A 14,963-nucleotide genomic window follows, 5' to 3' on the forward strand; every position below is an offset into this window, starting at 1 on the left:
CGTATATCGAGCAGGATTTTCCCATAAGAATACATTATAATTCCATTAATTTGTTTAACAGCCCAAAAACCTACGCTAAATCCTTAATACTGCTAAATAAATACTGCTGGTACTATTACAAATGGCAATTACACATAACAAAACAAATAAATTATTGATAAAAACCTGAATAATAAAATAATAATAATTCCTGTAATAATGTAACAAATCGGGTTCTAATGTGGCAGAGATGTTTTGCGTGCTGTACCTGAGAGTTTACTTTCACTTTTAATGTTTTGTTGAGAACACAGTCAACTGCGGCGGACAGTAGGCGTGTTGTGTTGGACAAGGTCTCAAATAAATGATAAAAACCTGACGAAGCTGGCGATTTATTTGGCGATGTTACCACAATAATAATTGTAACCTTAACTTATAAAGACTGGCGAACGGAGGTCGGAGGAGGACCGTTGAGATCGTAGACATTCTACGGCTGTATTGTTGAGCCAGTTCACGGACGCTCACCCACGCTCATATTTTTCTATCATTTGCATCTTCATTTCAATGGTAAGCGCCCCCCTTTTCCTTGTTTCAGCACCTGTACCAAGCTTTTTGAAACCTGTGTTGATTTCTCTCACAAGAAAATCCGCCATGCGTCCGTCTGCGGTGCTGTCCAGTCGTCGTATTTCGAGCATGTCGTCGGATGTAGAAACAAATGGAGAGTCAAATTTTATGTCTGATGTCGAAAAGATTGTGTGTCGAAGCGATCGCATGTCAAGGTACCACTGTATTTTATTAGAAGTAGTCTATAAGTGCACTAATTTTGGATAGCGACCAGTTCAGGGTGTGCCCCACCTCTCACCCCTAAAGTTAGCTGAGACCCCAATGGACATGTTGTATTGAAAAGATCCACATTTGTGTGTTTGTACTTCACAGCAAAAACATATTCTTTATACTTCTTACGCACTCAGACAAAACTCAAGTCTTGCGTTTAGACTATTGTAATTTTTATCCCCGGTATAAAATGTTTGTGTTGTGTAAGGGTGTAGACAGTATGCCAGACATAAACATAATGACCAGTAATAATGTTAAGTAGGGAAGAAGTACATATAAAAATGAAAATTGCATGTACTGAGAGAAGTAAATTATTTACTTCTGAGTGACGAAAAAGAGCCTTTGTAGAATGACCAAAATACACTTAAAGTTGTATCTGCGTTCAGTTGCCACATGGTGACGCTATGCACCCAACTACCACATCATCCCGGTGCATACACTACGGTTATGGTGTTATACTTACAAAGCGCTTTTCCACTAATAGCAAATTAATATCGTCAGTATGTTTCAGTAGGTTTAAATGTTAATCTTTGTCACCTAAAAAGCACGTTCATCAATCACTTTATTTTTAACACCCTGATACTGTTATTATGTATCATTATGGACATGACAGCATTTATTTTGTGCCCTATTAATTATATTGCCACGACTCCCAAAGTTACACAAGTTATGTCCTGAAAATAACATTTACACAGCAACATGATACGATATTTGTACATTTTTTTTTCGTTTTTTAATTAAAAAAATAATTGATTTAATTTGATTTTCAATATGTCAATATGAATCATACATTTTTAAAGTGACAAGTTGTGGTCTTTTCTGCTTATATTCATGTTTTTACCTGCATATTGAAATTGGAAAGCTTTTGACCTTTCCATCTCGCTGTTGTTTCCGCTTTCAATTCGGCAGAAGGTAACACTTATATAAAATATATTCTTAAAAATCTATTTAAAAAAAACTAAAAAGTGGTTCTACAGGGAGATCAACAGCATTCATGATGGATGGATGAAAGGTGGTGTTACTACAGCAAATACTGAAACCATCACAAGAGATCTGCACATTTTTGCCCGTGCGTGTTCCGTCACCTGCATGCTTGCACGGTGAGGCGGCGGGAATGGTTTGGGGATGTCACTCACCTTTTCTTGACCAATAAGATGGCTACAAGCACCAGCAGTATGAAGACAAGCACGCCGGCGCTGATGCCGGCGATCTTAACCACACGGTCCGTCTGCTTGGCGGGATCAGGGATGACTTCGGGCTCCTCTGTTGCACCTTTGGCATAATGACAAGACCAATCAAAGCTTCTGTCTGAGGATCTTATTAAGATCAGAAATATCTATATTAGTATTAATAGAAAGAGTAAATTCATTCAAATCAAACCAAGATGCCTCTTCTTTTGTTCTTATAATAATGACAGTTATGCAGACAATAAAGGGAAACACAGAAGATGGGTTTAGAACAAAGTAAACACTACAGCAAAGGACGCAGTTGTTATCCTGTTGATCACAAAAGCATAAGGCTGTTTTGATGCTCCTAATCTCTATTTAGTGATCTCATAACACCAGAATAGTTTGTATTGCAATGTAAGAACATAAGTGTATTATAATAATCCAAATAATCCAAAATAAAGACAAGTGCAAAACTAGATTTCATGCTGCGGATCCATCGAACCCTAATCCTCTTCCAATGCTAAATATCAACAAGATAAACATAATCGCTTGTTCTTTTATCTGCCTCCCTATTTGTAAGCATATTATTTGGTTATAAATTGTTTCTGATGCCGAGATCTCTGCGAAATGCCCATTTTGCCCCCTGCGACGTTATGCAATGTTATTATTCGACTACAGTACACCGCAAAAACACGTCTCCTTAGAAGTAATTAAAGTTTGTTTTCAGTGAAATCTACTAGAAATAGGTGAAAAGTAAATTTTACTCACATAGCTTTTTTTAAATAAAAAAAAAAATAGCAAGCTAAAAATAAGATTAACAGACTTATTTTAAGCAACAAATTACCGTAATTTTCAGACAAAAAGTCGCTACTTTTTCACACCGCTTTGAACCTTGCGGCTTATAGTTCAGTTCGTCCTAGATATGGATTTTGCAGGCCGATAAGGTGTACGTCCATAGACTACATAATATATTGACGGGTCACGGGGTTTAATAGGGTTGATTAATAGGGTGCCCCCATTGTTGGCGTGGCCGTCAAAGCTGATCGAGTGGAATCACAGACAAAGAGCTTTGTTCGTTGAAAATAAATTCTTAAATCCCCGAATTCTTTATAGATGTAGACGTAAAACAGTCTTGATTCTTGGCTAAAAGCAAAAAAAAAAAAAAAAAAAAAAAGTGCAGTTAGCATCTATTTTATTTAAATATTGCGAACAATGATGCTAGTCAATAAGCAAATTAGTGGCCGCCATATCACAGACAAAGAGCTTTTTCCGTTGAAAAGTCTTGTGAATAAATGTTGAAATATCTGTATTCTTTATAGATATGGATGTAAAACAGTCTTGATTCTTGGTTAAAAGCAAAAGAACTGCAGTTAGAATTTATTTTACGTAATTATTGCGAACTATGATGCTAGTCTGTAGGCAAATTAGCATTCACCATATGTAAATAAAGAGCTTTTTCCGTTGAACATTTTTGTGAATAAATGCTTAAATCCCTGAATTCTTTATAGATATGGACGTAAAACAGTCTTGATTCTTGGTTAAAAGCAAAAAAAAAAAAAAAACAAAAAAAAAAAAAAAAAAAAAAAACCTGCAGTTAGCATTTATTTTACATAAATATTGCAAGCTATGATGCTAGTCAGTCAACCATATGTAAACAAAGAGCTTTTTCCGTTGAAAATTCTTGTGACTAAATCCCTGAATTCTTAATAGATATGGACGTAAAACGGTCTCGATTCTTGGTTAAAAGCAAAAAAAAAAAAAAAAAAAAAAAAAAAAAAAACTGCAGTTAGCATTTATTTTACGTAAATATGTCGAATGTGCCGCTGGTCTTTAAGTCACTGTGGCGGCCCCCTTAGTACAACAAAGAGCTTTTTGTGTTGAAAATTATTGTGAATAAATGCTTAAATCCCTGAATTATTCATACATATGGACCTAAAACAGTCACGATTCTTGGTTAAAAGCAAAAAAAAAAAAAAAAAAACGGCAGTTAGCAGTTATTTTATGTAAATATTGCGAGGTATAATGCTAATGCTGTTGCGGCTAATTTCTCCCATTGATTTTTTTTTTCCCCCCACAAAGTTTCTAAATGCATCCATGGTACGAAAAATATAATAATTACCTTGAATCCTTCCTGTTTGTATGCAGCACAGCTTTCGTACTTTTTCAACCTAAATCCGGCATTAGATCGCTGCATGTGACCGACTGCTAATAAATGAAGCGGAGTGTGGTAAGGACCCCTTCGGGAAGGCGTGACACAGTGAACGGGGAATGTGTCACGTCAATATATTATGAAGTCTATGGTACGTCTTTAGTAGGGTTATTAAAAGTATTGAATTGTATCTCTACTGAAATGTTGTATCGGGATTTGATATTTGTTTACTCAGTTATCTATTGGTTTTTGAGCTATCACAGGTTAAGACAATTTTATTGTCATCGGGTAAATTTGATTCTGCACGACTCTTGATAGTAATGGAGGATATTTTTGCATTTTCCTTGTTAACTCATTGGATGCCGTTGAATGCGCTTGACATCCAATCTATCTGAAGTGCAGGCACGTGCAAAGCGGAGGGTGATTGAGCACCTGCCCCTTTGCCCCTACATGCCCAAAGTGTCCCTTTTGAATGGGCTTTTTTTTTTTTTTTGTGTATGTTTATGCTGGCCGACTGTGCAGGCACGCCACAGAGCACTTTACTTGAACACCGAAAACACCTTTAAAAAAAATAAAAAAATAAAAAAGCCCTCTGCGTGCCGCTAAGCTACCAGCAAGTTTTTTTGGGTTGAATATTAAAGACACAAATCTACCTCCATAGTTATTGAGAGCAAAAGAAATTAAGAAAACTTTAAAAAAAAAAAAAAAAAAAAAAAGCCACCTGGGTATCTAATTTTTTACATTTAAGATTTATATTTCATTGTGTAGACATAACACATAAGGAAAGGAGGTTGAGGGATGGAAAAACAAAAAAAGGAGCTGGATGAGGCTGCTAATGACAGTGGATCCCTATCAGCTGGGTGAATAGCACAATTTGTAAGAATAACGCAGTTTTCAAGGATATTCAGGTATATAATACAACAATTATAAACACAATTACAATGTTATTGTTCTATAGAATTTTATCTCATTACTTTATTAACTATTAGGTGCTAGAGTTGTCAAACATGGATACTAATGAAATAACAGTTTTGAAAAAACTGTGCTGATGGTGGCACAGTGACCATCTGATGTAGTTTGTTCTCAGATCAACAACAAGTTGAGGAGGGAAGTTTTGATGTGGAGTTTGAAGAGTAAAAGAGGCAAAGACTGACCAAGTCACAGCCAGAAAGTGTTGATGAGAGTGTTGGTTTCTATTCACTATTCCCCCCCTCCCAATTAAAGTCTGTCACAGTCACAGACAATGATACTGGAAAGCTGGTTAAAATGGAAGTTATGTTGTTGTAAGGTGTATTAACTAGTTGTTCATGTGCCGCTTTTGATCTGTGAGCACCTGCCCCTCCATTGGTCTCCGCACAGCCCTGTTGAAGTGGTAGGGTTGCTAGCGAATGAACATTTATTCGTTGCCACACTCTTACTTCAAATTGATTAGACATCTAGTAGTTATAAACTAATTTTTCATGAGCCACAAGACTGGATGGCTAACATCAGCCAATGGCACTGAAGGAGTTCCTAAAAAAAACATTAAAAAAAAAAAAAATGTATGTAGTATTGAAAATGGTAGAGAGTATTTTCTTGAGTATAGATATCGAGTTAAAAATATCATAGTATCGTGACAACAGTAGTCTTTAGGTGTGACTATCCATGTGGCTTATACATGAACAAATTAATTTTCTTGTCAAATTTGGTAGGTGCAGTTTATAGCCCAGTGCAGCTATCTATGAACAAATGCTGTTTTTTTTTTTTTTTTTTTTTTGGTCAAATTTGTGAGGTGTGGGTTACAGTCCGAAAATTACTGTAGTATAGTCAATCTTTAAAAAAAAAAAAAATTTTTTGTCAAAAATGTTCTTAATTCAAGAATAGATATTGTTCAAAACATTACTTGAAAGCAAAGTTTTCTTGATTTAGGTGAAAAATGACCAACTTTTAGATGCATGGGCTTAATGAGAACAAATAGTAATATTTACTTAAATAGAATAATTTGATGCATTAATCTATTAATCTGTTAACTAGTCTTTAACACTGAAAACAAGATGGAGAAAATGATTTGACTATATTTAAGAAACATCTTCTGATGAATAAATTTGCAGTGTATAAACTGTACTGGATGACATATACTTCAAAGGAGAAAATGATTTGACTATATTTAAGAAACATCTGATGAATAAATTTGCAGTGTATAAACTGTACTGGATGACGTATACTTCAAAATATGGTGTATTTTTGTGTACTTTGATCATATGAGAGTTAGGTAGTAACTTCTGTTGATTTATCAAAATATAATTATGGATTTCGAGATGATTAAATCCTATTTTGTATGTATACAATGTGGTATATTCAATAAAATACACATGTCTATGCTTGTCGCCCCATATTATATAAGTCTATGGCCCAAACATTCCAGTTAACTACAATTTGATGAAAAGAAATAACTATGGAATATTAATAGATAACGTCATGAATAAAAGATCAATTTTCAAATTAAGGTCCATGACCTTTCTTGATGGAGAAACAAAGGGTCTCAGTGATGAATAAAGTTTGAATGTATGTATTACATTCTAAAAATAAGGCAATATAACAAGTGTGCAGCTGATGAAAAACTCAAGTTAACATCTATTTTTTGTTATTTACAGACTTTAATCAAGATAAAAATGACATATTGTAAGTATAAATTTGTCATACTGTCGTGGTTGTTAAGACCAATATTTACCAAAAATGTTCAGTTATGGCACTTTATTTGCTCCAAAACTGTTCCTTGGACCTTTTTTTTTTTTTTTAGGAGACACTATTTGTCTTAAATATACAGTATCTATTAGGGATTATATCAAAAATTGTGGGATTAAACTAACAATTTAGTATCCTTAAAATAGATGAGTGATGCAACCCGGTTCCAGCAGGTTATGTTGCACCCATAGCGACAAGAGTAAAGACAACAATAAAAAAAACAGTATTTAGAAGGTTCCGAGTATGACCTCATAATGCCGCGGTAGCTTTTAATTTCTGTAAAATATTATCCAGGTCAGAACACTAACACTCACACATACATACAGTACACACGAAGCAAAAAGTCCCTGAGGCAGTGATGACAATACACAATAGCCAAGATGACCTAATAGGACCACCAACACTTTAATCCTCCTTCCCGGATGCACGCTTCAGCGGGCGCGCACTTGCAGACGGGCAAAGAGAGAAAGGAAGGGACAGTTGTCTGACCTCTATGACCATTAGTGTGCCTTTCTGCCTTATCACTGCGTGAAAATTTCAGTTCTGTCACTTTACTCATATTTCCAACTCGCCAGGCGACGCGAGAAAGGGGACAATGACCTATTTAATACGCACAACGACCAGTAAACACTTGCAATATGATGACGCTGGTAACATGAGCTCCCCTGATTGTCCTCCTAACTTGAACAAAAACAAGGCACCATACAAAATGGAACCAAGTCCCCTCTAGGGGAGTATTCCTTGCATGAACTCTCCTGTCTGGCAAGTGAAGTAAATATATGAGAGGCCAAAATTCAAGATTACACCGGATTGCGCTCATGTGCACACACTACTGAGTCACTTTCACACACAAGAATCAAATTATTTTTTGCAACCTTCTTTTTTCCACTCATACTGAAACACATACTACTAAAACAACTTCATACAAACTACAACACCTTCAAAACCTTGAACCTGTAAGGGTGCTTACTTTTACACCCGATAGGGTATACATGTACAGTTCCCTCTAGTCAAAAGGCAAAGGCTCAATGCCCGTCATGGCAACAAAAGTCAGACTGTCACTATTGGCCCAGCCGTAACAGGGTACCATAAACAGTTGCTCGCTTGAGACTGTTCCAGACTCCAAAACCGTCTAATTCATGGAATAGCTAGATGGAAGGTATTTCCTAACACCTGAGAAGTGTTATCAATTGTGAAAAAAGCATAACATTTCATGAAGTGTATGTCTATGTAAATCAATGGCTCATTGGAGTACACACTGATACCTCGCTAAATTGCGCTTCTAACAGCGCCCTCAGTCTATACCGATTTTTTTTTTCAATCAAAGAAAATATTAAATACAGTAGTTTATTTAAAAATGTTAAGATATATGCTTGTATACATGTACAAATCATGGTTTACTTTTATATATGGCGGAAAACACAGACGGCTGAAAAAGCAGTTTCTGCTCTTACACCCCTCTTTGAAATAATCTGCTGTAATTTAAACCAGAAGAACTGTTGTGTATGGTAGAACAATATGTCTATATGCTGCCATAGCAGTTTCACTATTTTTAATTTGTCCGTTTTACCCTGGAGACCCCCGTTTACAGATACCACTCAACCACTTTTTTTTCAACTCAGCCATAAAAAGATCGTAAGTTAATGACATTTATTCGAAATGTCTTAGAATAATTAATTGATGTCTAATATTTAATTAAAAAAAAAAAAAAAACGACGTTAAAAATTATTCACTCACACATTTTAAACTTTTAAATTATGTCACAATGAAAAAAAATTGTGTCTGCAAATAGGTCACAGATAGTGTGTCTACCTCATAATTATTGTATTATTGTAAATATTAATTGTATTTTTTTTTGTCACTGTCGCATTTCCCCCATTATTTAGATGATAAATAATCGATCCAAAAAAAGAAAAATTGTAAAAAACATTTAAAAGGGTAAGGATTTGAAAAAAGAAAACTTGACCACACCTTGATGTCTGCTATTTCTGCGTTGCGACCCTTGTTATATTACCGTGTTTCACCCATTAAATCCCCAAAAATGTCTGGCTGTGGCCATTCACAGCCATGTCTTGACATTCGGTGAGAAATGCTCCACGGAGTTTTGGATCAAAACAAGGTAAGTACGCGATAATATCTCGTTAAAATCATGGTGTCTTTAATGATGTTCTCTCATGCTCTCACCTCAAGTTAGGGTTTAGGGGTTTAATTTTTTTTTTTTGTAATGCCCTCCTGTTCAAAATTGTTCTTCCCCCAGAAAATTGAGATTTTAAGCTTTCCAATGATGTATCACACATGCATATAGGACAATTTTGACATTTGGCCAAATTGGTGGTCTCAAAGCGGAACTTCAAGTCACCTGAGTGTTTCCCGCCATATATATCTCATTTATATCCTAATTACTACATTTGCAGTGCTTAAAAACCATTAATTAAAATATACATACCGTATTTTTCGGACTATTAGCCGCTACTTCTTTCTCGCCGTTTGCACCCTGCGGTTTTATAAGGAAGCGACTTATTTATGGATTTTTTTTTTTTTGGGGGGGGGGCAAACAAGCTTCATATTTTCTTTTTAAAAATTAAAAAATTGATTAGACATATTTTAAAAGAATGGGTTTCCAAATTTTGCTATGACATACAGTGGGGCAAATAAGTATTTAGTCAACCACTAATTGTGCAAGTTCTCCCACTTGAAAATATTAGAGGCCTGTAATTGTCAACATGGGTAAACCTCAACCATAAGAGACAGAATGTGGGGGAAAAAAAACAGAAAATCACATTGTTTGATTTTTAAAGAATTTATTTGCAAATCATGGTGGAAAATAAGTGGTCAATACCAAAAGTTCATCTCAATACTTTGTTATGTACCCTTTGTTGGCAATAATGGAGGCCAAACGTTTTCTGTAACCCTTCACAAGCTTTTCACACACTTTTGCTGGTATTCTGGCCCATTCCTCCATGCAGATCTCCTCTAGAGCAGTGATGTTTTGGGGCTGTTGTTGGGCAACACGGACTTTCAACTCCCTCCACAGATTTTCTATGGGGTTGAGATCTGGAGAGTGGCTAGGCCACTCCAGGACCTTGAAATGCTTATTACGAAGCCACTCCTTTGTTGCCTGGCTGTGTGTTTGGGATCATTGTCATGCTGAAAGACCCAGCCACATCTCATAATGCTGATGGAAGCAGATTTTCAATCAAAATCTCTCGATACATGGCCCCATTCATTCTTTCCTTAACACAGATCAGTCGTCCTGGTCCTTTTGCAGAAAAACAGCCCCAAAGCATGATGTTTCCACCCCCATGCTTCACAGTGGGTATGGTGTACTTCGGATGCAATTCAGTAGTCTTTCTCCTCAAAACACGAGAACCTGTGTTTCTACTAAAAAGTTCTATTTTGGTTTCATCTGACCATAACACATTCTCCCAGTCCTCTTCTGGATCATCCAAATGCTCTCTAGCGAACCGCAGACGGGCCTGGACGTGGTACTTTCTTCAGCAGGGGGACACATCTGGCAGTGCAGAAATTGAGTCTCTGGCGGGGCATTGTGTAACTGATAGTAGCCTTTGTTACTGTGGTCCCAGCTCTCTGTAGGTCATTCACTAGGTCCCCCCGTGTGGTTCTGGGATTTTTGCTCACCGTTCTTGTTATCATTTTGACGCCACGGGGTGAGATCTTGCAAGGAGCCCCAGATCGAGGGAGATTATAAGTGGTCTTGTATGTCTTCCATTTTCTGATAATTGCTCCCACAGTTGATTTCTTTACACCAAGCATTTTCCCTTTTGCAGATTCAGTCTTCCCAGCCTAGTGCAGGTCTACAATTTTGTCTCAGGTGTCCTTTGACAGCTCTTTGATCTTGGCCATAGTGGAGTTTGGAGTGTGACTGACTGAGGTATAAGACAGGTGTCTTTTATATAATGAGTTAAAACAGGAGCTATTAATACAGGTAACAAGTGGAGCCTCGTTAGACCTCGTTACACCCCGTTACAAGAAGTTAGACCTCTTTGATAGCCAGAAATCTTGCTTGTTTGTGACCAATTACTTATTTTCCACTCTAATTTGGAAATAAATTATTTCAAAATCAAACAATGTGATTTTCTGTTTTTTTTTCTCCACATTCTGTCGCTCATGGTTGAGGTTTACCCATGATGGCAATTACAGGCCTCTCTAATCTTTTCAAGTAGGAGAACTTGCACAGTTGGTGGTTGACTAAATACTTAGTTGCCCCACTGTAGCTCTTAGCCCTACTTGCACTGAACAAGCTCTCCAGAAACTTACACAAAAACTTACTTTTATAGATGAATATGGCTCCATTTGATACTATATACTGCAAAAAAAAAAAAAAAAATTAAAATTGATGGGCATCCACTATTTGCTACGACAAGAGAACACGATCCTCGCGTTAATTAGCCGTTTTCAACTTTTACTTGGAGGACTTTATTGCGATAGTATATTACAACAAAGCTGCTATATAAGGGCTAGCGCTAGCCGTTAACCATTTTTAAGAGGATTTCATCCACTTCAAGTTTAGAAGGCAAAACAAAGTGGATTATATATCTTTGTGGTGACCTGTTTTTGAAAGTTAGTTTGTTTTTAAGCATTCAGACAACATGAGTTGGTGGTTTTGATGCGTGTTTATTTAGGTAATGAATTCCTTTTTGAACATTCAAAAATCTTTGCCTAATATCTATGTAAATATCCTATGTTAAGACATAGACACCTGCGGCTTATCGTCAGTTACAGTATACATGTGGATTTATTTATAAAATTTTGTGAAATTTAGCCGGTGGGCTTATAAACCGCTGCGCTTTATAGTCCGGAAATCACGGTACATGTACGTTTTTTTTTTTTTTTTTTTTGTGGTTTATTTCAGGTTTTCCAGTTTTTTTTTCTTTTGTACTTTGGGGAAAAACATGGCTACTAAATCTGAATAAATACATTTAACACACCCATTTTTTTTCGTTTTTAAACATAAATAATCTCTGCTTCTACTTTGCGGATTTTTGATTTTCGCTTGGGGATTTGTCCCCATTAACCGCAAAAACTAGTAATCACTGTAATGTCGTTTGGATCATGCTTTTTACCTATTGTGTGGTGTCTTATATTTTTCAAATAGTGTTATAATAGCAGGATCTCGTAATAGATGAACAATAATAACCGTGCAAGGAACCTGTGACTTCTCTGTATCTGTCTATCAGCTCCGGCCGATATGGAACACAAAACTAAATCCGCTTTAATGATTCATTCTGCAGCCATTAAGGCTGATTGTACTCGAAATAATGTCCCTTTTTACAGTCTAGTTTAACAATCCTTCAAGGTCTAGCAGGGCAGAGACAGGTCTGTCAGTTCACTGAAGGCTGACAATGCTCTTCTTGGAATTACGATTAAAATTGCTGTGTGCACCGGCTTGACCTTTTCCAATTACACATTTAACTGAAATGACGTCTAAATTTTTGTCATTATATATATGGATTATCTACGTCTGACAATAAATCGAAATGCTGATGTATTTGCGATACTTTGTATCCCAAAAGGTTATCGATCCCGGGGGACCATCCTGAACGAAAATGATGTCTGTGTTTGCTTATTGACTGCCACAGTTTTGACGTCTAGAGCCGTCAATGGCACTAAAACAGAGCATTCACAGCCAGTCTTCCCAGCTTTGGGGGCATTCAAAGGTCACGTCATGTTCATTTTTGCGCATTAACCTGTTGCTTTTGAGTTACTTCCTATTCATTTGGGGAGATTCCCGCTTTGTATTGTAATCGTATTGTATTATGAGGTACCCAAAGGTTCCCAACTCTAATAGCAACCACAGAAGTCTGTTGGTTACAAACCTCCACAACCCTATTTACATATATAACCAGATCCATCAGTTGCCATTTATAAAATAATTCCTCAAAACAACTATTATGTATATTTTCCAGGTTCAATTGAGCACCTTTTAAAACCAGTGTATTAGGCTGACAAACATATGGCCGCGGATAAACAACATCACATTTAGTCGGCGTGCACACTGATCCGCTCTACATGCACACGCACACAAATACATTTCTCTCTCTGGCATTATATCTTTAATACTCATGCTGTAGATCTCTGCTCTTATGGAACACTCCAGCGGCTAAGAGGATGATAACTTGTTAATACACTTCACAACAATCTGTTATTAAAGAGAAAAAAAACCTTAAGAGAAAAACATCAAAATGCACCCATTTCATTTTGTTATGAAACAAATGCTATTACAGTAGTACTGGTAGTATAGACCTTCTAAATTAGAATAATTGATGTAAATGTTCCTACCTTTGGTAGCAAGCCTCAAACACTGGGTTTTTGTTTCCTAAGAGTAAAAAAAAGATGGGTGCAAAAAGAAAGCAATGAGTCATTATTTATATATATAAAAAAAACACTTTTGTAACAAAAATTACTGATAAATTACACAATATTTTGAATAGAGTTTTAAGAATGTAATAAGAGACCAAAAGGAAAATACGACATGAGTGTTTACCCGCTCGGTGCTGCTAACAGCTTGAAGGTAGATGTTGTAGTTCTTCCTGGGAGCCAATGGAGGGTTCCAAAAACCCTAGGGATTAAAAAGCAATTGACGGTCAAACAATAGTTTTCTGCTTCGGCATTCCCAAATGTGGGGGACCCCGACCAAATATGTGGTTAAGCAGAAAGAGGCATACCTGGTATGTTTTGTTGTCTCCAACCGTGAACGGGAGGGGCTCAGGGAGGTTGCTGGGGGACAGCTGAGCGGCATAATAATAGGGGGATCCACCAGTAGATGCACTGTGATAAGAAACTGGAACCTGTACATAAGGTCATGTAGTACAACACATCAATAAACTGTAATTTTTTAACTATAAGCCGCCACCCACCAAATTTGACATGAAAACGGCATTTTTCATCATATAAGCCGCACTGGACTATAAGCCGCAGGTGTCCTCATTGTATTATGGGCTATTTACACCATAAAATCATATCCTATAAAATTCCACAAATGAGATGCACTGGACTATAAGCCGCAGGATCCAAAATGAGGGGGGAAAAGTAGCGGCTTATAGTCCGAAAATTACAGGTACCGTTCATACAGATATATCTACAGTAAATCAGGGGTCCCCAAACTTTTTCCTGTGAGGGCCACATAACTTTTCCCTTCTCTGATGAGGGGCCGGGGTCAGTTTGTAACAGAAAAAGTGTGACGATTGCAGGAGTGCCTAAATGTAAAAATTTATTGTTTTTCAGAAAGCCACAATCAAATAACCCTTTCTGGATTCTTCACGGGACAAAAGTAAATAAAATAAAAATAACAACATAATATAATATAATAATAATAAATAATAATAACACTATAAATTAAATACATAATAACCAGGATTCTTCACGGGACAAAAGTAAATAAAATAAAAATAACAATATAATATAATATAATAACAATAAATAATAATAACATTATTAATTAAATACATAATAACCAATTAACCTGTCTGAGTTCTTCCCAAAAAAAGGCCAGGAAATAAATAACACTATTGAGAAAAAAAAAAAATTCTAAATGCTCTCTGGTATTGTTCAGGGGGCCGGACCAAATGTGGAGGCGGGTCGTATCTGGCCCGCGGGCCGTAGTTTGGGGACCCCTGATCTAAATGATAATGGCAATTTAATAAAAATACATTCTTATTGTGTAAAAGTTTTATATAGCTACCTCAAAACAGTCAGATGAAGCTTGGCGACGTGTTCGCCGCGGATTCACTTCCTCCACCACAATCTGGTACGCACTGTTAGAAAAAAAAAAAAAAAAAAACCTGTATATAAAGTTTGTAGCTGTTTACTTACAATATATAAATGCTTTATCAATTTAAAAAGTGATACCTACTATATACAGTACTGTGCAAAAGTGTTAGGCAGGACACCTGCCTAACACTTTTGCACAGTACTGTATATTTTTATTATATTATGTATATACAGGATATACTGTATGTATATATTTTCCCCAAGTGGAAGCTTCCATGATCCTAATAAATTTAATAATTTAAAAAATATATATACAGTACTGTGCAAAAGTTTTAGGCAGGTGTCCTGCTTAAAACTTTTGCACAGTACTGTATATCAGG

At 36.3% G+C, this 14,963-nt stretch overlaps 1 protein-coding gene across 19 annotated transcripts in view; it reads right to left on the reverse strand.

Moving 5' to 3' along the window:
- ptprk (protein tyrosine phosphatase receptor type K) overlaps nucleotides 1–14,963 on the reverse strand; it is a 169,177-nt gene that overhangs the window by 36,328 nt on the left and 117,886 nt on the right. For all 19 annotated transcript variants that reach the window (XM_057822731.1, XM_057822733.1, XM_057822732.1 and 16 more), the window contains 5 exons: nucleotides 14,555–14,627; nucleotides 13,539–13,661; nucleotides 13,358–13,432; nucleotides 13,153–13,189; nucleotides 1,947–2,082 (listed from right to left, as the gene is read on the reverse strand). In XM_057822731.1, the coding sequence (XP_057678714.1) occupies nucleotides 1,947–2,082; nucleotides 13,153–13,189; nucleotides 13,358–13,432; nucleotides 13,539–13,661; nucleotides 14,555–14,627 (444 nt within the window). The remainder of the gene's footprint in view (nucleotides 1–1,946; nucleotides 2,083–13,152; nucleotides 13,190–13,357; nucleotides 13,433–13,538; nucleotides 13,662–14,554; nucleotides 14,628–14,963) is intronic.

Source organism: Corythoichthys intestinalis, chromosome 19, assembly GCF_030265065.1.
Source record: "Corythoichthys intestinalis isolate RoL2023-P3 chromosome 19, ASM3026506v1, whole genome shotgun sequence".
In the NCBI taxonomy this organism is placed as follows: Eukaryota; Metazoa; Chordata; class Actinopteri; order Syngnathiformes; family Syngnathidae; genus Corythoichthys; species Corythoichthys intestinalis.